The sequence below is a fragment of the Ailuropoda melanoleuca genome, chromosome X, assembly GCF_002007445.2.
Source record: "Ailuropoda melanoleuca isolate Jingjing chromosome X, ASM200744v2, whole genome shotgun sequence".
Classification (NCBI taxonomy): domain Eukaryota; kingdom Metazoa; phylum Chordata; class Mammalia; order Carnivora; family Ursidae; genus Ailuropoda; species Ailuropoda melanoleuca.
The window spans coordinates 19,596,189-19,620,583 of NC_048238.1; the positions used below are offsets into that span (position 1 = coordinate 19,596,189).

Below are 24,395 nucleotides of genomic sequence, written 5' to 3' on the forward strand. Positions count from 1 at the left end.
AATGAGGATAATCATTTAATCGTTTCCAATGACTCATACTAAATAAATGTTTAAAATTGTAAAGAAAGTACTTAGCAGACTAGTTACTATTACTGTCATCGTTCTTAACCTGAGGTGTGATGAGAGCAAAGAAACTAACAATTGAAATGGTATGTTCAGAGCCTGGGAATGAATCTCAATTAACATTCAGTTCTGGCCTCTTTGGCAGCAAATACAGAATAGAAAATATTGTGATCAGGATTGACATTGGCTTGGGCTTTCCTACTACAAAGTGCTTGGCATTGTCTACTGTTAGAATATTCCCTTTGTTTTGAATCTTGTATCTCTTCTGTGATTTGAGGAGTATTTACTGAATGTGCATTGAGTGAATAATACATAGTTATGGAAACATGGATTATGTGTTGATTCACATGACAGATTCAGACTATATTAAGGGTCAGGACTATTACTTTGTGTCACTTTCCCTTTTCCATTTTCCCGAGGGTCTCTTACCAAGCTCAGTAATAAGCTTGTGTGGCTGGAGGTTGTCCATTTCGTGGACGGAGGTGTCTTAGTCATGATTTCACTATCATGCCTTGATGTTTTCCTGGCTTGCTTTCCCCTTTCTGGCCCCAAGAGAAAACATTAATTTAAAGGCAAAGATGAAGTCACCATAAACTAACCTGTCATCATTTTCACCTTCCTTTCCCAGTGCAGAAATTTAAAGTTAAGTATACAGAAAAAAAAAAGGGCATAGCTTCAATCTCTGGCTTCCTTTTTCCCCTGGGAATATATCTAAGAACACCTACTAATGTGTCTGCTGTCCTAAGTGAGGCTCCCTTAGGAAAAGTAAATCAAGGCATTCTAAAACCCTACACAGGGTGATATCCAGGTAGCATGTGCACCCTACCTGCCGATGGCCATGCAGACAGCCAAGAGTACATTATATGTGTACTCGATACACAGTCACAAGAACCAGAGATCAGAACTGTGGAATTTCAGTTCTTCTCCATGCCTCTTATTATCCTCTCACCATTAATCCCACAGTAGAATCCCACAGACACCTCCTCCCAGGTGGGTGGCCTCAGCCAACACCTCCTTTCTGGATGCTTTGTCACTCAGCAGCTCCCTGCCACTCAGAAGCAAGAGTGACACATGCTGTACCCACCTCTCCATTGGAAATTCAAAGAAGCTGGATCTCATGGCAGCTCTGGTGCTGAGAATTAAGAAACATTCCTTCTCAAACTTCACTCAGGTCTCCTTTCCCAAGTCTCCCTCCTATGATCTGGTGGTACAGGAGTCAACAGAGTGTCTGCTTTAGTCAGTCTATGGTCTCAGGGATCAGAGCAGCAGATCTGCAGAGTTGGCAGATCACTAAATAGTTTATAACTCCCCACCCAGCAGGGCATGGTCGCCTTAGAGAATGGGTGGAAAACATCCCCCTGCTATAACTGGGTTCAGCCCTGTGGCTTAACACCATCTTATTTGGCAATGTTTTTCTCTTGACATATTTAGTAATCACTCTAAGGGAGATTTATTAGACTGTTCATAGGAACAAACAATGCACTAAATATTACACATATGCATGCTTTCAATACCACTCCTTTTCTAGCCTATTCTGAATCTTTCCCCAAAGTCTTTCTTTCAACACTTATCAAAACTTTCTCTTGTCTTTAAATTCCTCTCAGTTCTTCTCTCCCCTAAAATAACTTTATATTTGCAATTTAGTTATAAGTTCTTTTAATCAAAATTCACTGGGCCATACTTAGAGAAGAATGGATTAAAAGACACACTCAAAGTTTAAAATCACTGGAGACGTTTTGCTCATCATTAATCCCAAAGCACCAAAGCAAAAATTTAGCATATGGTAAGAGTTTTGTGAAAATAATCTCTTAGGTATCTCTGGGTGATCGTGTGTGTGTGTGTGTGTGTGTGTGTGTGTGTGTGTGTAGGAAAGAATTTAAAATTATTTCAGCCAAACATAATATGGTGAAGTGTTTCCTGAACCTGAGGGTGCACTGAGAATTAGGATTAACAACTCATGCTCTGTGCTAACTAAAGGACTTTGACAGCTGGTACCCCCCGACATTTTCAAAAAGCATAATAAATATCCCACTCATCCTGGCACATGCACAGCAAACTGTCTTCACAAATAATCTATCTAGAGCAGATTTAAGAGAAAATACATCAGGGTCATGGAGACGCTCAGAAGGTTATGAGTTACAATGGCACAGTCATGGTGAGGCAATTGGATGTTAAACGTTATTTCATTTACATATGAAATGTTTTTCTTCATTCATCAGATACACAGTGGCTATCTCTGCTCCTGTGAGAGCCCACTCAGGTGCTAGGCACAGGCACACTCATTTACTTAACACTCAATTACATGTCTACCACTGGCCTCATGTTGCAGTCTGGGCACATTTTACAGAGAAAAGGCCTTATTTTCTCACCGTAGACTGTAGAGTACATATGCTTCTACATATCGGAACTTGAGCATTTGGGGTTTTTAGGCCACCTTAACACGTGGGCAGTGCAAGCACCAATTTAACCATTAGTTACTAGCAAGAACTTTGATTCAACTACCGGCATCGTTAACCTAGAGGTCTGTGGTCAGGGCCTAGGAGCACAAGCTCCAGAGCCAGGCTGCCTGGGATAACCTAGCTCTCTCTCTTACTATGTGTGTGACCTTGGCAAGCAACCACGTCTCAGTTTCCTCATCTGTAAAATGAGCCTAGTACTTGTATCTACATCATAGTTTCTTGTAAGGGTGAAATAGGTTAATCTGCATAAAAGGCCTAGAACTGTGCCTGGCATATGGTAGGAGATGTTAAATGATCACTTGTATTCCCAGTGTCCACATTGATCACAGGTGTATAGAGCTTGGACATGGCAAATCTGACTTGGGGTGAGGTGTTTAGAATAAATCCCACTGTGCTCCTTTAGCATGACCCAGCCAGACTCTTGCAGTTATGTCTTCCTTCCCATACAAGCAGACGAGGGAAGCCAGAGAATATGAGGTCCCTCAAGGTGAGCCCCTTGTCTTTTATGGCACCGAGTGACTGAATTGGATGGGGAAGTCGTTTAGGAGCCCTAGAAATTGGCAGGAGGGGATGCGCCTCCACATAACCTGTACCTTAGTTCACTTGGTACATCTTCAAGATGGTAGTTGTATGTGAGATTTATAAACCAACTGAGTCACAAATAAAGAAGAGAACATGTGGAAATATGCTGGTGCTTTAACCCAGCACTTCTCAAACCATGTCTTTATCAGAATCCTCTGGGGAGCTTGTGAAAACCCAGATTTCTGGGCCCCACTCCAGAGATTTCTGATTTACCAGGTCTGAGGTAGCGCCTGAAAATTTTCATCTCTGACAAGTTCCCAGGTTGTGCTGATGCTAGTTTTGCGTCCTTACTACCTATTTCTATCGTAAGGTTATAACATTTCATTTGAACTCGTTAGCTTGGAGATGACACAAGTGACTCCGTCACCCCAAAAGGAGATATTTGAATCCACAGAGCTAATGTCATGCATTGATGTCTTGTTTTGGGTAATAAACTGACTTTCATTTTTTTCTCCCATAGTTGCATGCTGCTGTGACCAGGATCCAGGTTCCAAGGCCTGGTTTTAATTACACATTCGCCCACATATGTATCCTGAATAATGATAAGACTTGCATCGTGGATGACATAGTGCATGTTCTGGAGGAGCTAAAGAATGCTCGGGCCACCAACCGGACCAATTTTGCTATCACATACCCGATCACTCACTTAAAGGACGGGAGGGCAGTGTACAACGGACACCAACTTGGAGGCGTCACTGTGCACAGCAAGGACCGGGTAAAATCCGCAGAGGCCGTCCAGCTCACCTACTACCTGCAGTCAATCAACAGTCTCAATGACATGGTGGCTGAGAGGTGGGAGTCCAGCTTCTGCGACACTGTCCGACTGTTTCAGAAATCCAACAGCAAAGTCAAAATGTACCCTTACACGTCCTCCTCACTGAGGGAAGATTTCCAGAAGACCAGCCGTGTATCGGAACGTTACCTGGTCACCAGCCTGATCCTGGTGGTCACCATGGCCATCCTGTGCTGCTCTATGCAGGACTGCGTCCGCAGCAAACCCTGGCTGGGCCTGCTCGGGTTGGTGACCATAACCCTGGCCACCCTCACCGCGGCCGGGATCATCAATCTTACTGGTGGGAAATACAATTCCACCTTCCTGGGAGTCCCTTTCGTCATGCTAGGTAATTACTGCCCTTCATTTTTTTACTACCTCCTGCTGCTGGTGGTGACTGGGTTCCTAAACGGCAAGAAGTAGCCATCCAACAACTTTGTTTCATTAATCGTGTCTTCCGTTTGCCTAAAAGTCCTGGGACCAGTTCTATAATGTGCTGGCCATTGGCAAGGGGCAAACTTATTTGGTAAATGTGCCAGAAGTCCCAAGCCCTGGGTCCTAGCCCTGGTTCTCCAGTAAGTAGCAGTGTGGCATTTAGCAGATGTTAATCTCTTCTGGTGCCCCAGTGTCTTAGGTGGGGCTTCCCCAGAAGCAGACCCTAAGAAAAGGATTTAGATATAAGTCATTAATTTGGGAGGTGAGCCCAGGAAGCCCCAGCATGAGAGTGAGAACATGAGTCAGGGAAGGAAGAAAATTCAGGCTATGTTAATGGACAGGTTACTGTTTTGGGCTCCAGTGGCTCAATCCCACTGGGGACCTTTGGGAAACTTAACAGAACACACCTCAAAGAGATCCTCCTTGAGGGGTAAGGAAGCTGCAAGCTGGGCCATGTACCCAGAAACCCTGTGTATGATTCATTAACGGCTCTCCCCCCCGGGGAAGACTGAGCACATTCCTGCAGCCACAGAAATCCTCCAGGTGGATGGTATTTGTCATGAGAAGCCTTCCACGAGCTCCGGAATAATGAATAGGAGGGCACATGGGTTGGGCTCTGACAGGGTCTGCTACCCTCCATTTCCCCACCCTATGGATGGAATGGATGTGAATATCACAAAAAGGGACATGATAAATGTACAAGAACTTTGAAAGCAACAAGTGAGAAATAAATAAGAAGATATCTTTTTTCCTGTCCTTGCTATAAACTCATCATTTAAAATGATGCTGTAAGAATCCTAGTATATTCTCTCTTAGGGGCTGCAAGAATTTCCTGATAGAGATAATGGTGAAAACAAAGCCAGAGTGGTTATAATACAACATCAGTTGCTCTGTTCATCTGGTTTGGAAGATGACATACCCAGCAAGCCTGATGGCAGGGTTCCTGCGGGCCGAGTGTTCCAGGGGCTTCCTTCTCCCTTTTCTGTGGCCACTTCTCATCAATTCCTTTAGCAAAATTAAAATGTCATTTGGAATCAGATACTGACATGACAAATGAAGTGGCATTTTTCACTGAATGAGAAAGAACTATGACTGAGTTTATTAGAATGCCTAATGCCCTGTTGGGGGGTAGCAAAAGGAAAGAAAAGAATTTACTCAGGAGATCTCAGCTGCCTTTCAGTTAAATGATAAGCAGGGTGGCGGCGCTGCAAGGTCGCAGAATGACATGCTGCCCTTCACGCTCTGAGGCCTGTGGGAGTGCAGACCTGGGCAATAAAAACATATATGGTAGCTCCTGGGAAAGGGGGCCCTGCGGAGACCAAGCAAGTCACACATTCACCAGGTCACTTTGCTCATTGCTGCCAAACACAACAGAGAAGGGGGCTGCCATACTTCCTCCTGAATTCAGTCCATTAAGAAGGCAGCATAACTTGCCTCTTGAACCCCAAGAATATGATGTGCACCGATGGTGGGCTCCACGGCAGTTCCTGGAAGACTCAGTGCAACTGGGTAGTAGCTTCCATGGAGGCTTGAGTCAAGGTTTCTTGAAATGAAGATGTTTTGCCTATGATTAGTCCCATGCTTGGGTTTTATTTTTTAGCTTTTCATTTTAAAAATGTAGTGGTTTTTGTTGTGATTGTTTTTGTGGGAGGAAGAAAAAACAGGAATAAGGAAGGAGTGGGGAACTGAGGGAGGCAGTGGGTTTTTAAGATCAAGGAGAAAGAATGTCAGAACTAGAAAAAGGACTACTGGCGCAGGTTTGATGACACTCCAAGTTGTGAATGGTGAGCCCAAATTATGGTATAGTATTTAAAGCTTCCTAAAAACTAACTGCGCTAAGTAAAATAAAACTTCAATATTTAGAGCTTCTTAAAATGATTTTTAAGTAAAACAACATAGCAATAGTCAAAACTTCTTAACATTGACCTCACAAAAAAAAAATCAATTCTCCAAGTAAAATGAAATGGAACATTTGAAACTTCTCTAAATTAATTTTATTAAGTAAACTAATTTATGATATTTAAGATTTCTTGAAACTTTTTTATACTTCCTAAAGAAGTTTTAAACATCATAAATCAAAGTCAGCACAAAAAGGAATATACCAGCTAGGATCGGTGCAAGGAAGGATGTAAGAGATTGGACACTGTTACCCGAGAAGTGGCCTTAGAAAACAAATCCAGAAATAGTAGCGCCGCAACTCCACAGAGACCAAAGATCACTGAACTTGACGTCAGAGTTCAATTCAGAAAAATCTGGCATTTGTGGTGAAAGAGACCAAGCGCCGCAGGTACCCAATACTCCCTTATTTGCAATTTGTGAGGAAAGTTAATGCATTGATTTGATGGCAGTTTTCCCTGCTGACAATCAGAATGTAACCTTTCTGTGCATTTTCAGCCCAAAGAGATCTCAAATTACTTAGTCACAACATGAAAAGAAGCTGTGCATTTTAGTAGCTAGGGCCCATCTGCAATACATACTTCGCACCATGTAACGGGTGCTTAATATGCTCTAAAGCCAATAGTGCCTGGATTTAGGATGGTCACCCTCCTGTGTTTCACAGATAAACTCTTTGTTTTCAGAATTTGATTATAAAATGAAATATAGGCAAGAGCATGTTCATAAATGTTGCATTTAGGGCCCATGTTTAATTCTGGATTTTTGATGACCAGTCTCAAAACACCAATAAATATTTCAAATGACCAGGAAGAAATGCAGTGCTAAGGGTTTTGCACTATGAGTCAATAAACTGTCCAGTTTTAAAATTTGCCTGTCTATAACATAAAATGGCTACGCCTAAACTAAGATTTAAGCAAAACCTCTTGATTTTCCATGTTATCTAAATACAATATCAAATAAAAATTTAAAACTATATGGCCTCATTTAAAAGGAAAAGTATCTTAGAAAAAAGACTAATACAGATATTTCCTTGGCCAACAACAGGTCTATACTGTGGTAAACATCACATTTAAAATTCAGCAAACTAAACATTCTCAGTGTGATGCCGGTCACATAAGGCCAGATCCAGCCAAATGCCAAAATGGCAGTAGATTTAGAATGGAAAATTTTAAGACCACGTGTGTCAAGCAGTATTAACCTGACAAAATTCCAGAATAGGAAAGAATTTGGATAAACTCTGAGAGTTCGCCATAATGGGATGTGACTGTGTGTTTCTAGCCAAGACGATACGTGACATCTCTGGCAATAAGAATATATCCTACACAGATGAATCATTTTGGCAATGATGTAAGCATAGATACATCATGATTTAGAATGTTTTAAATCAGTGTCATGCATATTAGACAATCCCACTTCTGCCAAAACCCCTGTCCATATGAGTCAGATCAGTTTATTTAGAGCTGAAATCCTTAAAGGTCTACCGCATTATAAATGCCCATTGACATTTTTTAGTTACTATAAACTTGGAGAAGAGTTTATCTCCTCCATACCCATTACACATAAAGTACTACCCTTTCTTTCCAAACTATATTAATATCAGGTACTGAAGTACTTGAACTGCCATTTATAAACATAGGACACTCATCATTTTAATCCGTTATGGAACTTCCTTTAAAGGATGAGGATTTACACCATTGTCCTCCAGTTGGCTATGATTTAAGAAATTGGCAAAGACTGTGCATGCAAGCTCTCTTTACAGGCTTACAATTTCCACACCTTTCCTGGTCAGACACAAATCAGGAAGGGAATGGAATGCTGGAGAATATAGAAGGGAACAGAAGGCTGGAACGCTTGTGGCTTCATGTACATTCTGACCAGCTGAAAGGGGAGAACTGAAGTTGTGGTGAAAAAGAGTTTAGTTTGTATGTGGTAATCTAATTTATAAGGGTTGCTTTGCATTTATCAAGATACAAGAGCCATGGAGATCAGATGAGACAAAAAAAATTCTTCAAGAAAAATATTCTTCAAACCCTTTCACAACACAGAGTGCTAACTACTATACAATCAGAGTGAGCTACTAGGGATTCATAGCCCTTTCAAATGTTTGGGACTTTTGAGAAGGTCAATGCCACATCCGGGGTGCCCTCTTCCTTCTGAATTCTCAAATTTAAGGGTGGGAAAGGAAGAAAGGATGTAATTAAGTGCTAGGAGGAGAATAATAGCAGGGGCGTTTGGTTCCTTTCAGGTATATTCTAAGATTATCTGTATTTAGCAGAAACCAGAAGATCAGGTTCAGTTTTCCAAGAATTTGTTCTCATTTGATGCCACCTGGAATATGACGCAGTATACGGAGCTCAGGCTTTGAAGTGGTGAAAGTTCTTGTGCAGGAAATTTAGTTCTGAAAAATCAGAACTTTTAATTATTTTTGCTCTAAACTCAAGCAAACGTGAAAGGTTTTGCCTTCCAGTTGAGTATTCTGGTATATTTCTTTCTCTTTTTTTAAGTAACCCCTGTGCACAATGTGGGGCTCGAAACTCAGGACCCCCCAGATCAAGAGTCACATGCTCTACTGACTGAGCCAGCCAGGCGCCCCATTCTGGTATATTTCTAAAGTCATGGGACACATGGGGTGGGGAAATCAGCCAGATAATAATAAAGTTCAAACCATAGGAAATTGCCAGTATTCAACTATTTTTGACCTATTGGTACCAATTGGTACCAATATCCAGCCATTTTGGAACTACAAAGCAGTAATTTCTTATGGTTCAACCTAATACATTACTGTAGAAGTCCATTATTTTCAACAATATGACAGTGTACATGATGGAGTGGAATGCTGTGGAAATACTCTGCTTAGATATAAATCACTAATTGACTCAGTAATTTGTGGAGAAAAAAACCCTGGTTGATAAGGGTTTTACTGATCTCAGTTTTGTTTACATCTGATTTAAAATAAGACAGTAATTCCATACAATATTTTCAAAATTTTTTCCCTGGATATCTTTTTTGTAATGACTGATGGTCATTTGGGGACTAATTTATGAGGATATTATGCAATCTAGTTTTGTGGGTAATTCTCACCCTTTTATTATGCCCCACCAATCATATTCCAGTAAGGGGTGGGTGGGGAGAAATAGGTCTGCAGGGATGGAACAAAACATGTTTTATTGTTCTATTCTTAACTGTAAAGGAGGACAAGAACAGGACTGAAGGGGCAGATCCAGGAATCCAGAGATCAGTAAGGCAGAGGAATTCAGTGACACTTCCTCTTTGACCTGGTCTCCTGGTATACTCTGGATGGTCTAGCCCCACCTAGTCTAGGGGGAGGGAGAAAGGCAGATTTTACAAAGGTCAGGCGGCAGGAGGCAACATCAGGACACTGAGCTGGTAAAAATAGACCGTGAAGAATAATACCTAGTTTAGTGTTGCATTTGGACCAGCATCTCAGAAAGTCACTGCTAGGATCAGGTAGTAGTGACCAAATGGGTCTATAGGAGCTCACAATGCAAGCAGATACATGGTCATTATCAAGGAAATCCTGCATTTCACCTAGGCTACTCCAGCAGCCAAGAACCAAAATGTAGATGGAACATAAGAGAGGGATTCCAGCCTCTTCTCTGCATTGATGGTGTAGTAGCACTAGCATTTCTCTTCCTCACCAGTAAAATAACTTTCAAATCAGCTTATTTATTGTGTGTGTGTGTGTGTGTGTGTTGCGTGGGTGCATAGTATATATCACATCAGTATATTATATGTCATGTAATATGATATATTATGCAGTAAGTTCATGTGCATATATATTTCATGTGTTTATAACATTATATAGTATATATCGTTTGAATATTTGAATATACATACTATATATTTCCCTATTATACAGATATATTCACACATTTTACATGTAAATATATAAAATATGTTTGAATAGGATATGACATGTATGCATATATTTATATATTACATATGTCTCCTACATGTAAAGATATTACACAATGACCGTAGCATATACTGTGGGCCCCATTTACAGACACTGATTTTATATAGTGCACACACACACTCAGTATCTAAATACCTTTCTTTCAACAAGGAAGAGCTATTAACATATTCATTTCTCGGACTCTTATTTGCAGCTCTCTAATGAAGGAAAAGCATTTCTCAGATTAAAATCCAATGCTGTGATTAGAATTGCCACACTGTGACAAGTCTCTGGTAGAAAGCATACGATGTGTATTTGCCCTGAAGTGTGCATCCTTCTTAACTTAAGCAGCGTGCACCTTCCTTTACTCTCGCTCTTAACTGTGACACAAAACAGGCTGTGATAAACCAAACAATTCAGCATAGAACGTAAATGTTTATAACTGGCAAAGTGTAAATGTAACCCAATTAATGAACTTCTCCCTGAAAATAGATATTACTCAACCCAACATTCATAGACTTAAATTTCTTCTCAAAAAAACCAAAAATCATGAATTTATGTGGATGTCATTGGAAGAAAAGCATTTTATGAACATGAGCTACTTAGTGAAGCTCATCTAAGAGTAAAATATGTTTTAAGCAGATTTTGCTCCTGCATTCATTATACTCTGGATCTTCTAGAAGAATGTAGTAATTTTATTTCCACATAAGAAATTTGGCATTGCCCAGGCATGCTATAAATGGCTTCACTATCTCCTGATATTAAATGGGTTTGCATTGAAACTAAAAGATCATCCAACAACAAGCCATCCCATTTCACCTTCTCATCTCTTCAGCTACTCCTTGTGTTCTGGAACTCCAGATGAGGAAATCCTGCTAGTATGGGAAGGATGAAAATGTGAGTAGTGCCCAAAGGCATCAGCCTCTGTGCTATGTCTGTGTGCGCCAGGGAAGGCAGGAGAATCTGGGCCTGGAGAAAAATCTGCCTTACAGAATCCAGATACACAAAATAAATCAATTTGCTTGTGATTATTCATTGACAAAAAAAAATAAACAAATCACCCAGACTGCCTCTGATAGCAAAACCATTAAATACATTGAAAATATTATTCGTTTTATGTACAGCTTTCTAGAAGCACATCTACTGGGTAAAGTTGGGTTAACTCTCAACTATTCGTTGGTGGATTCCTGCATTAGTGGATTATAAACAACCCTGAAGGCTTTGGTCGGGCCCCAGAAAGGGGTCTGGGTGAGGGTGAGATTTAATCTGTTAGTGTTTCTGAGCCTCACCCTAAGTGACTGCAGGATTAGCCAGTTGAGGTTTTTCCACCATTAGTGCTATTTATCACTTGTGCTGCTTTTTCTCTTCATGGCTCCAAAGCCTGAAAGTCATGGCACATACAGATATAAAATCACTTGGAAAAGAAGAAAAGTTATTAGCCTAAATCCTCTAGTATTTGATTTTACTAGATGACAGTCCCAAAGTCTACTGCTAATACAACATAAATTGTACTCCTGGTACAAACTGTATCTGAATATTGGTGAAGAGCTCTACTGCCCTTATCCCAGGACCTGGCTAAAAGCCCCCATTGCTTCAGAATGTTCACACATGAATAATTAGAACATGGGCCTGTACATGCGTCCTGACACATACTGACACCCACGGAACTATACAGACATGCAGTGTACCAAAATAGAAACAAACATCTTGCATGTGCTTTTAAAAGACAAGTGAATACTTTAAAAGCTTCTTTATCTTAAGAATTTGATAGAATCAATATGTGGTGTTTAACAGTTCCCTTTGGCAACTCTTCAGCCTTAAACACTGTGACTGTAAGAGAGGGAATGCCGTAGGATATTGATCGGTTTCTGGTGTGCTCACCACGATAGTCTTTACTTCCAGGTCTTGGGCTACGGACCTGCATTGTGATGTTGACCCCTGGCTCCTATAACCACCACAGGGCCTCTGGTCACCAAAGGCTAAGTCTGTTTGGAACTTCAGGTTTGGGTAGCTCCCTGTATGAGTGCTACTACAAGGGAGTGCTCATGAACAGGCTTGCAACACTGGAGATGGATAATGGTCCCTTGCTGAAATGATGCTTTGCACCAATGACATAAGCTTCTTGGTCAGATTTAATAGAGAGGCTTACAGAGTTCCGACATCATAGAGAAATTTAAAAACTAGAGTGCAAAGAAGATAGCAATATTTTTGCTTTTAAAGCACCATTTTAAAAAAGGGGAAATGACAGCCAAACCTCTGAAAATTATCTTCATCTACATCTGTGAGATTTGGCCTCAGAGTCCTGCTGGTTGGACCCCAGCCCCAAAGCTAAGAGGGTGATAGATGACAGTGACACTAAAGAAGGGAGGCACCTGCTGAAAGGAAAGTGGAGAGGAATGGAACCTACCAAAACCTTTCTTCCCTTCCTTTCCTTGATTTCACTGGCCTCTTTCTGAAGTGGCTACAAAAGATAAGGCCAAGGCTGGCTGGAGGAAAAACTGCAAAGGATTTAGTAGTCTCTGTGAAATCCACCTACCTATAATTTCCTCTTCACTACCTTCCCATCTCCAGCCTCTGTCCCACCGCCACCCCCCCAGACCAAAGAGAAGCTGCTTCAGTATACCACTGTCCCAGAGGGGTCTGCATTTATAAGAACACCCTCAAAGGCCAAAACCAAAGGGGATTTGGCTATAATTATGGGCGAAGTAGGCATTCTGGGGGGTTGCGGGAGCAGGCAGGGTATTCCTCACGTCCTAGGGCTCCCAGAATATAACTGCCCTTGAGTCCAGGCCAGAAAACGGAGACGCCATCGTTCAGCTTTCCTTTAGGGTAACAGACTGACCTCTTCAACATAACTACCCAGCTGTGAGTCAAGTCTAGCAGCAGCTAGGCACTCCAGGCTGTTAATCCCTGGGACGCACCTCTGGCTATGTTGGCAATCAACCTTCTCTTGACTGACTGAACTTCGGAAAGGAGGCCCAGTTATGGTGTCCGTAGTTGTCCTGAAATCCAAAGGGCTCTTCAAAGACACTGCACACCTCCAATTTGGAATTTAGTGTATAGGCATCTGCCAGAAAGGTGTGTCTTGAGAAACAAGAATCTGGACTATCAGGAAGGATGGTGAGGGCCTTTGGAGGCAAGATCAACAATGACTAGCAACAAACTCTGAGTGATCAGGTAGCACGGATTCTTTCTCAGGGCCTCCTCTTCTTACCTCTGCAAGTATCTACATACACACCCCTGTAGTGAGAGGAAAGAAGGAAAGGCATAGTTTCCAAAAGTCCCTAAGAATAAAATGAAAATTCTCTCTGGAGCTGCCCCCAAAACCAAGAATATATGCAAAGAGAGTCAGGACTCAATAAAAATGATCAAACCGTAGAAGGACAAGGCATTTAAAATGCAGCAACAGAACTTGGGAGACAAGCTCACAGCCTATTTCCACCTTTCCTTGAGTTTGATTATTTTCATTCTGGACCCTCAAGCCTCAATCTCTTCACCTAATAGCTCTGTTAATTCCCATTCCTTTTCTCACTTAGCCTCTAAGACTAGTCAATAGCGTGGTAAGAAACGGATAGGGTATTTTCCAACAAGAGTCAGGGTCAGATAATGTCGTAAAACATCACATCGGCTTAGAACAGATTTAATTTAAATTCTACTATATGACTAATTCTAATCCTGCTACATGCATTCTTATATTCTTACTATATTTAATGACTCAGTACTAAAGCCCTGTTTTAAAATATTTTTTCTTGGGGCGCCTGGGTGGCACAGCGGTTAAGCGTATGCCTTCAGCTCAGGGCGTGATCCCGGCGTTGTGGGATCGAGCCCCACATCAGGCTCCTCTGCTATGAGCCTGCTTCTTCCTCTCCCACTCCCCCTGCTTGTGTTCCCTCTTTCGCTGGCTGTCTCTCTCTCTGTCAAATAAATAAATAAATAAAATCTTTAAAAAAAATAAAATAAAATAAAATAAAATATTTTTTCTTGTTTCTACCATGTAAATACTATTTTAAAAATCTCCATTTGCCATTTTCAGTGAAACCTTTTAAAGGGTATTTTATCCAAGAGATCTTAGTCTACATGACCCCAGCTGAAATGGTCAGTATTGCTTGCCCAGGGTACAGATGTCTCAGAGGTATTAATCTTTTACTCTCATTGTCCTGGAATCGGTTACTTTTAAAGATCGGTCAGTCCTTCCTGAGAACAATGTGGAAACAGACTTAATAGTCTTCCCTTCTGAGACTAGATGTTTAATTTCTAAAACACAATTAAAAGAAAGCCAGTCAATGAGTGCACTTTTGACTTCATGTCTGGGGAGTTTAGGTGCCTCCAATTTAGTAGGGGCCACAGTGCTAATTATCAAACTGACAGTCTCAACCTGCCCTCTCAAAGTGGCTGCAGAATGATGCCTAGTAAATTAAGACAAATGCTAAATCCTTCTGAGGAAACAGGTCTATATCAGGACTAGGAAATGGGCATTTGGGTTTGAGACCGAGCAAGACTTCAGAATAAGGATATAAATACCAGCCTGGGCACAAGGAAAGATGTTCACCCAGTTATTGTACACACAAGATAACAGTGACTCACTTCACTCAGCATTACGCTTGGCCAGAGATTTTAAATTCCTTTTTAAAAACAAGACAGTTGTACCACCGGGTAAAGATTTTATTATCCTCAATAATGGGATTGAATATGCCAAGGCATAGAAGCAGAAAATTAGATCTGCTGATCCCAGTGCCAAGATAGGGGTTACTGAAAGCCACAACAGGTCACTTCCAGTGGGCTCTTTGATGTCGCAGTGGCCTGGAAACCCAGGGAGAGCCACCGGGTGAGTGTCTGTCTCCAACCAGGAGAGGCAAGGGAAGTCAAGCTAGATCCAGTCTCAAGCACTACAATAGAGTCCAAACAGGGGCACTTACCATACCTCTGCTATTCCAGTGCTTCTGGAATACTAACCAAGGAGGCCAAGGCACTAAGTAGTTAAGGAAAGAGGTTATTGATCTGGCTCTCTTCCTCAGAGACCATTGCCAAATAGTGCAGAGAAGCCAGCAGAGTCAGCCCCTGCTTGATAGGATACATCATCTATGAACAAGCAAAATTGGTCAAACAGGTCCCTGAAGACAAAATGCAAGCTATACACCTACAAGTGTAATTTCAATTTTTATCAGCTGCAGGGAGAGTTTGCGTGAATCGTGTTCCATCTTCCACCTTTCCTATTCACGCAAACTCATTGCTACTTATTGTGCTTCCCTCTGTGTCTCGGATCTATTGCTTCCTGGACTGATATCGGGGGCGGGGGGGGAGAGGCTGTGATTTAGGCTCCTGTCAAGACTCAAATTAAATGCAGTGCCTCTTTCTCCCTAAAGCCTTCCACTTGGCCAAACTTAGATGGGATGATGAGACATTAACGCACAACCCTCTGCCCACTGCCTTCCTCTGTGCTGACCTCCAACCAGACTTGTGGGGATGACAAGCCAAGTGATGAGTGGCCAGGAAACTTCTCTCGAGTGTTCCACCAAACAAGGGAAACAAAACCCCTGTAAGCTGCACCAACAGCCCTAACCTCTCACTGTATATAATCCCCAAGAGACAGATTCAAATCTACTTGGCTTTCCATAGACCAAAGTCCACTCCGCACTCTTAAGCCAGAAGGGAGCATGAAGATCTTAGTTCCTTGATCTTCTCTTTCACTTGCCATTAACATTTAGGATTCACTAAAATACCGGGCTCTCTTCCACAGGACAAATCCTTGGCATTTACAAACTGTCACCACCACGGCTGGTTGTGTTTCCCTTGACCCAGTAGTCTCCCATGACCAAGCTGGTTCCTCTCTTTAAAGAGGTTAGTCTTTTCAACTTTTTGATCTGGTCTTTTTCTGCCCCCTCAGGTCATGGATTATATGGGACTTTTGAAATGTTATCCTCCTGGAGGAAAACTAGAGAAGACCAACATGTTAAAGAGAGAACTGCAGCAGTCTATGCAGACTCCATGCTCTCCTTTTCTCTCACCACTGCCATGTACCTGGTCACCTTCGGCATAGGGGCCAGCCCTTTCACGAACATTGAGGCAGCCAGGATTTTCTGCTGCAATTCCTGTATTGCAATCTTCTTCAACTACCTCTATGTACTCTCGTTTTATGGTTCCAGCCTGGTATTCACTGGCTACATAGAAAACAATTACCAGCATAGTATCTTCTGTAGAAAAGTCCCAAAGCCTGAGGCATTGCAGGAGAAGCCGGCATGGTACAGGTTTCTCCTGACAGCCAGATTCAGTGAGGACACAACCGACGGCGAGGAAGCGAACACTTACGAGAGTCACCTATTGGTATGTTTCCTCAAACGCTATTACTGTGACTGGATAACCAACACCTATGTCAAGCCTTTTGTAGTTCTCTTTTACCTTATTTATATTTCCTTTGCCTTAATGGGCTATCTGCAGGTCAGTGAAGGATCAGACCTTAGTAATATCGTAGCAACTGCGACCCAAACCATTGAGTACACTACTGCCCAGCAAAAGTACTTTAGTAACTACAGTCCGGTGATTGGGTTTTACATATACGAGTCCATAGAATACTGGAACACTAGTGTCCAAGAAGACGTCCTAGAATACACGAAGGGGTTCGTGCGGATATCCTGGTTTGAGAGCTATTTAAACTACCTTCGGAAACTCAATGTGTCCACTGGCTTGCCTAAGAAAAACTTCACAGACATGTTGAGGAATTCCTTCCTGAAAGCTCCCCAATTTTCACATTTTCAAGAGGACATCATCTTCTCTAAAAAGTACAATGATGAGGTTGATGTAGTGGCCTCTAGAATGTTTCTGGTGGCCAAGACCATGGAAACTAACAGAGAAGAACTCTATGATCTCCTGGAGACCCTCAGGAGACTTTCTGTCACCTCCAAGGTGAAGTTCATTGTCTTCAACCCATCCTTTGTGTATATGGATCGATATGCCTCCTCTCTGGGAGCCCCCCTGCACAACTCCTGCATCAGTGCTTTGTTCCTGCTCTTCTTCTCGGCATTCCTGGTGGCAGATTCTCTGATTAATGTCTGGCTCACTCTAACAGTTGTGTCCGTGGAGTTTGGAGTGATAGGTTTCATGACATTATGGAAAGTAGAACTGGACTGCATTTCTGTGCTATGCTTAATTTATGGAATTAACTACACAATTGACAATTGTGCTCCACTGTTATCCACGTTTGTTCTGGGCAAGGATTTCACAAGAACTAAATGGGTAAAGAACGCCCTGGAAGTGCACGGGGTAGCTATTTTACAGAGCTACCTCTGCTATATCGTTGGTCTGATTCCTCTCGCAGCTGTGCCTTCAAATCTGACCTGTACACTGTTCAGGTGCTTGTTTTTAATAGCATTTGTCACCTTCTTTCACTGCTTTGCCATTTTACCTGTGATACTGACTTTCCTGCCACCCTCTAAGAAAAAAAGGAAAGAGAAGAAAAATCCTGAAAACCGGGAGGAAATTGAATGTGTGGAAATGGTGGATATTGACAGTACCCGAGTGGTTGACCAAATTACAACAGTGTGATAGAGTCTGCTTGTTATATTTTCACCCTAGGTCTTATCGAGAGCAAAGAGATTATGTTAATGAAACAAATTCAAAGTTGTTCTTTCTTTTTTAAGAAACAGACATTGCCAAAGTAAAGGACAAGGGGGGAAATGGGCATTGCACTTTTTCAGTCTTTAAAACAAAAAGATTGCTACCAGAAAGAATTTACACACACACACACACACACACACACACACACGTCTCTTAAACTAAGATCAAATAGAAGAAAGCTTATTAGCAAGCAGAATCCTATTTTATTCACACTGCAGATGTTGCTGGTATTATGACAAAAACCTACTGATTGAAAGGTCAGCTGCCAAGGCAGAAATAGCTTTAAGCATTGTTCAAACAATAAAGCTTCCAGAACTTCTGCAGAGCAGTAGCTCCAGGCAGAGTCTGTGGTTTGAGGTCTTAACTCCCCAGCACCCCAAGGAGATGCTTTCAAAAGTTCTGGCCAGCAAAAGCCAGCCACAACCTTGGAAGTGACCTATGGTAGAGTGGCCATCACCCATGGAATGAAATGGAGTGATCCCTAAATTCACCCAGGTGAGGCAGTTTTGTTGTCTAGAATGAATAAATCATAGCCCCCTATCAGTATACTTTGAACATTTGTATGATTTGGTGAATACACCTTTAAACCAATGACAGCTCCAGCACTGCAGAGTTGGAGCGATTCTATTTTGGAATATCTTGTTGCTTGTCACCAAATGGATCTGCTTTATTAGTTACAGCTCTTGGCAGGAGGCTCTGAGTACCCAAAACTGCAGAGCCAAACCCAAATACCTGGCAGGATGGAGGAAAAGCAGGTGTCTACTTGAACCCGGAGGCACTGTCTCCATTTTAACGAAAAATATGGCCAGCTGGTACAGCTGTTTGTGGTGTGACCCTACATGCAGTTTTTGCACGGATGCCCAGAAACAACATCTGCCTGTGCAGAGCTGAGGAAGGAGAAATGAACACTGAAACGGTTCTCTGCCATAGCTTTCAACTGGTAGAGCCAATCTGCCTTCGCTATGAGACATGGCTGCTCAAAGACACAGAGGAGAAAAGGAAGTTCTTTGGTGAGTGTAAGACCTGAAACTGGGAAACTTCATAGAAGTGCAGGCAGGGAGATGAAGGACTGAAGGGGAGATAGATGGAAATGACTGGAGGATGTAATCACCAATACACATTTATCAATGATGACGGTCAAACGTTCCTGCTAAGCTGGCTGCACTTTCATCTTCCTGGTGCCCCACCCTGCCCCCCACACCCTTGCTGGTGCCCTTCTAATGCACTGCACGGCCCTTCTGTACATTAATGAGCCTAGATGTTTATACTGTTGATTGTGGTATTTACAGGCTCCAAACAGAAACACTTTGAAAGAGGCTGTGTATGTTGCCCCAGACCCCTGCATTTCTTTATGTCTATAAAAATGAAGCTAATTCCTGGTCACGTTTGAGGCAAATGTCTACAGTATTTTTCCCTTTTAGAGATGTAGCTTATTTAGACATCTATAATGGTAAGCATTTCCCAAAAGCAACTTTGCTCTTTGGACCTTAGCGGATGTACCATGCAACTTCCCCATCCTCCGCACAGGAGGAAACAGACCTGGGAGAATAAAGCGACTCAGCCAGGGTCACACCACTAGAGGGTTTCCATCATTTTAGCATGCCTAAGAGAGGGCAGGCCACTTTAAGATTTTCCCTTAAGAGGGCTATTATTCCCTTCAAAGTACATTTCCAAGGAAAGAACATAGGACTTTATTAGCCACACGGCAGACTTTTTTTTTTTTTTTAATGTCTGGGTAATGTTTGGGATTTAGGTTTGCCATTGTCTTTCCAAACAGCAAAAATGCCCAAATGATTCAGATGTAACTGCACCAAGTGCAAACCTGTGCTTTCTATTTCCTGTACTGTTGTTCACACAGTTCTCAATACGTAGCTAGTGCATTACACACTCGTTCAGTCTCTCCTGCAGACACACTAAGTGACCATACCAATGTGTTATGCACTCAACTAGAAGATAATGAGCTTTAATCTGAGGACAAGTACTGTCCTCAAAAAAGGGCAAGTTCGCATAATAGATTTGCGATCAATTCTCTCTCCAAGGGGCCTGCAACTAGACTATTATTTATAAAACACAGCCGAAGAGGGGATTGGTTTTATTCTTAAATCATATGTTGCTAAGTCATTTTCTGAACAGTGTGTTCTAAATCAGCCATTGATTTAGTGTCGGCCATGTGGAGCACCTCGGGTTAAAGCAAATCCACAACACTGATACAACACACACACCAATTAAATGGATTTTATTGAGAATTTAATCATTCAATTTGGTCAACCAGAATGACTTGCTGTGGAACTTTGTTTTATGACAGATAGTAGTTTTCCAACTGGATTGAGTCTCTGTATACCTTGGAATATTGTATTTTTAAATGAAGGGCATTTTCAACCTTGTCAACTTCCCTTTTCAGCACTTGAAATCAAGGCTTATGGAATTCTGACTGTGCAATGAATTTTCTTTTACTAGGGGACTCTGCATGCCAAGATTTATTATTTATTGTTAGATCATTATTATTTATTCGTTAATGATTATTGCTCCAACAGGCTTGGTTTAGTCCCACCATTGAAAAGGCACTTCAAAAGCAACTCCAAATCACATCCCCATAAAATTTAAGTCTTTACTTCATGAAGTTTAACTTTTTCAATTGCTATAAAAAGGGAAGAAACTAGCTTAGGAAACACTTGCAAAAGTTTTTTCAATTAATTCCCACCAAGACATTAATGTTCACTTTACCAAAGAAACTTATTTGGTTGGTTTTGAGTTGGTGTTTGTTTACCAAAGAAAACATTCCATTCATCAAAAATATTTCTCCTGGTCAACTAAAAAACTGTGATACTTGGGCATTCTTGGCCAGTCATAATGAAAAAAAGAAAAGTCAGGGTCAGGGTGATATTCTTTCACTGAATAGAGCTCCACAGAAAATGTAAATTCACAAGAAACTGGGGGTTTGCCAGAAAGAAAATGATACTGAAACAGGGCATTATTGTTTAGCCCTACACCAATGGTCCAACAAGTACCATGAGGGCTCCTCGGGCTAAAAGGAGGACATTTTCTCCACAGGAAAAAATAAGACAAACCCTCATGAAGCTTCCTCTTCATTGTTATAGCTCTTCAGTTTTGTTTTGTTTTGCTTTTGGGTTTGGGGGTTTTGTTCTGCTTTGGTTTGGTTTGTAGTGTTTGTGTTTGCTTGTTTTGCTCCTGTCTTTCCTACCATTTTTACCCCCTCAATTTTCACTCAGAAGGGAGATAATCAGATGCCATCCTCCATGGCTATGGTTTTCATGCAACATACTGCTCTAAATGAGGCCCTTAATAACCCTGTTATTTTAACTAACCACCACCCAATTGTTCTAAGTGGCACTCCAAGACCACGGCACCACTTTCTTTCAGCCCTGGCAGTGGTGTATGGCTGTGTCTTTCTCAAGAACAGGTGGGTTGGGCAGCCACCTTTGGGGGTGTGGCAGAGGCAGAGCCCCTTGAATACAAATGGTATCTTCCTCATAATGGTTTTATTCCTTTGGATCCTATTAAAGTAGCCCTGCAGCTTGTAGTAGTGTTTGAACTCTGTGAATCTCTGTTTTCTCATTTGTAAAATGGGGAAAAGAACAGTAAAAATCTCTAAATTCAGCAAATACATACTGAGTGCCTAATATCACCCAGACACTGTTCTAGAGACGGGACAGAGCAGTGAACAGATCAGATAAAATATACCTGCCCTCGGGGAGGCTACATTTGAATGATGTTGCAGATTTACTGTGAGGGTCAAGGGAGGTGATGTTCACAAAGTGCTCCTGGCAAGGGCTGGTGCAGAGAAGAAACTCAAGACATTATTTGTAATTTCTTTATCCCATACGGTAGCACTGGGGCCCATGATATAAAGCTACGGAGAAGTGAACTTTTGCAGATTTGGGCACAGAATTAGGACTATATGAAGACGCAATGAGTTATCCTGGTCATTTCAGGACATTCAAAATTTGGCTGGACCACCATTCGGTGGGGCAATTGTCAAGAGGGCACAAGCTCTGGATGTTGGGTTTGGATTGTAATCTTTAAAAAATGGGATATAGGCCCTTGGGGATGAGAGTCAGGAGGGAAGGGCACTTGCTATTTAATTACTATGCCTGACTTGATTGAAGATATTTGAACAGTCCTGCTGGGTAATTTGCTTTTAAGTTTGTGTTACACAAAAAGCACCAGGTATTTGAAGACAAAGTTCCCACTTTTTAAAAACATGGTAAAGCTGCGACACAGAGGAAAATATTAAGTTAGTACTAGTGGATTCTCTGGCAAAGACCTGAGGATGGCTGCAACCAGCACATGGCAGAGTTCCTCCCCGTGGTGGTTACAACTGTTTATTTCTGTTTCATGCCAGTCCAGGAGAAATCAAAGAGGAAAGTGAATGAGCTAGAATCCGTTCACCCAAATAGGCAGTGTCAGGATGTCTTCCCCAGCCTTGCCTCTTCCCTGCCCCCCTTCTGCCCAGGTGATCTGTTTGAAGTCCTCTTTGATATCTACACGGGTATCATGCAAGGAAGAAGAAGTGAGGCAACCAGAGAGCTATGGCCTCTGTGCAGATTTTCAAGTTAGATTAAAATTAGCACCACAAGGGTTCAGAGGAGCCTACCTGGTAGGGAAAGAAGGCTTCTTTTCAAAGTACAAAGAAAGCAACGTATACCAAGGAGGCAGCCCACAGAGGAACCTTGGTGGAAGGAATGCTGTTCCTGTGGAATGTGCCAGCCTCTTCTCCCTCCAGAATGTTGATACCAGTTGAATCTTTGGACAGAATTAAGCTCACTCCCTCATTTTTCACGTGAGAAAACTGAAACCCAGAGAAGTGAAATTATGTGCACAGAGCTAGTTAGAAGCAGATACAGGACTATAATTCAAGTTTCCTAGGCTCAGTCCTTTCTCCATTCTGCCACTTTACTGCCAAATTCTATGTATCTAAATTATGGGGTCTTAACCTGGGGGCCATGAATGAGTCGGTGGGAGGGCAGGACTTTGAACTCCCTAAAATTAAATTATATGCAAACGTGTGTATATGTTTAATATGTGCATTTTCCTAAAAAGAGAGTTCATAGTTGTCATCAAATTCCAAAAGAGGTCTGTGACCCAAAAAGGGTGAAGAACCACTGTCCTAAATTAATAAAGACCTCACTGGGAGTGTGATTCTGGTGTCCTCATTTTGGCTAATGGGCAATCAAGAGTTTCTCAACCACCTTTTCTCCAAGAAGCCAAAACCACTTCCAAATATTGGTCCCTTCATGCCCGGCCAAGTGCCTACTTCCATTCATTTATTCCTCATTCATTCATTCATCTGTTTATTTATTTTTGCATATTTATGTTCCAGCACCAGCTAAACATATTCTCCAGGGCAAAATTGGGGCAAGGACCCCTCTGCACTGTGCTCTTCTTGACAGAAAGAATACCAGGTTGCTACCACATTCTCCCTGTTGCAACAAAGTATATGTAGCCTCAAAATTACCATAAGCACACCCCACACACATACGTATACAGAGGGGACATCCAACAAAGCCAACATATGAAAGTGGGTCCTGTTAAAGAACCAGGGTCAGAATAGCCTACTTCCAAGTTATATAGGTATAAACTGTGGGGCAGCAATATACCACATGCTTGGAAGGGCCGCTCCCAGGCTATTCTGAGATGTCTACAGGAGGCATGCATGCACACACTTGCAGCAGCTGACTCACCAACAAACAGGGAGAGGATGTGTCTCATTCATCATGATAATATTTGTAGTAGGCAAACAGGAAATCATGGCCATGGACATATGGTTACATTTAAGGACAGGTATGTCTTAGACACAGATATGCAAATAGAAGCCCAGTTTTCTTGACTCCTAGCCATAAGCTAGATATAGTGTACACTGATGGAGGAAGTTGGAAAAGAAATGACTCTATTTGTACCTCTTGGTTGTCCTTTTTCTGGTATCACTTTAGGCACAATGGAACGTGCCTGGGTTGTCCTAATGCCATTGCTCAGGGAATCACCGCTTTATCTTCCCTAAAGCACGAAGAAGGCAGTGGCAGCGAACAGTGCTATTTATATGACACTCCGCCCAGCCATGACAAGGGAAGCCTTCTAGTGAGATGGAAGAATATTCATTCCACTTTGTAGCATCTGATGTGAAGTCTGAAGACTTTGTTCATTGAGCTCTATAAAGTGCTTTGTTTACTTTCTACAAAATGGCAAAGACTTAACCCATTTCTATTACCCATCCCAGGCTCATCATTGGGAAAACCCAGGATTCTCTTTGGCAAAACAATGTACTTAATTTACAGGGTGAACCCTCAACATGTTTAACTCAGGCTTTCAGATCTTTATTCTTTAAATTAATATCCTGTCAAAACTGACTCTGCCCCTGTTCAGAATCACCAAGTCAGATCCCATGATGCATCCTAGGACCATGTTGGCTCTGCTTCATGTAATGACCTGTTGGCTCTGCTTCACACACACACACAGTGTATGTACACTCAACACACCCATAACACATACAACACATAAACACACATACATCTATGCACACTGACTTTTACAACATACCTGATACATCTTAAGGCACATTAAAATGCTTTAGCAGCCCCAGCCTGTGGTTCTGTGGGGTTTGGCAGGCCAAGGTCTTCAGCTATCTGCAGGGAACCATAAAAAA

General features: G+C 41.9%; 1 protein-coding gene across 1 annotated transcript in view; it reads left to right on the top strand.

Moving 5' to 3' along the window:
• Positions 1–20,239, top strand: part of PTCHD1 (patched domain containing 1) — a 53,191-nt gene extending 32,952 nt beyond the window's left edge. Inside the window, exons 2-3 of the mRNA XM_002929234.3 lie at positions 3,565–4,225; positions 16,008–20,239. Of these exons, the coding sequence (XP_002929280.2) occupies positions 3,565–4,225; positions 16,008–17,662 (2,316 nt within the window). The 3' untranslated portion in view covers positions 17,663–20,239. The remainder of the gene's footprint in view (positions 1–3,564; positions 4,226–16,007) is intronic.
• The last annotated feature ends 4,156 nt before the right edge of the window (positions 20,240–24,395 follow it).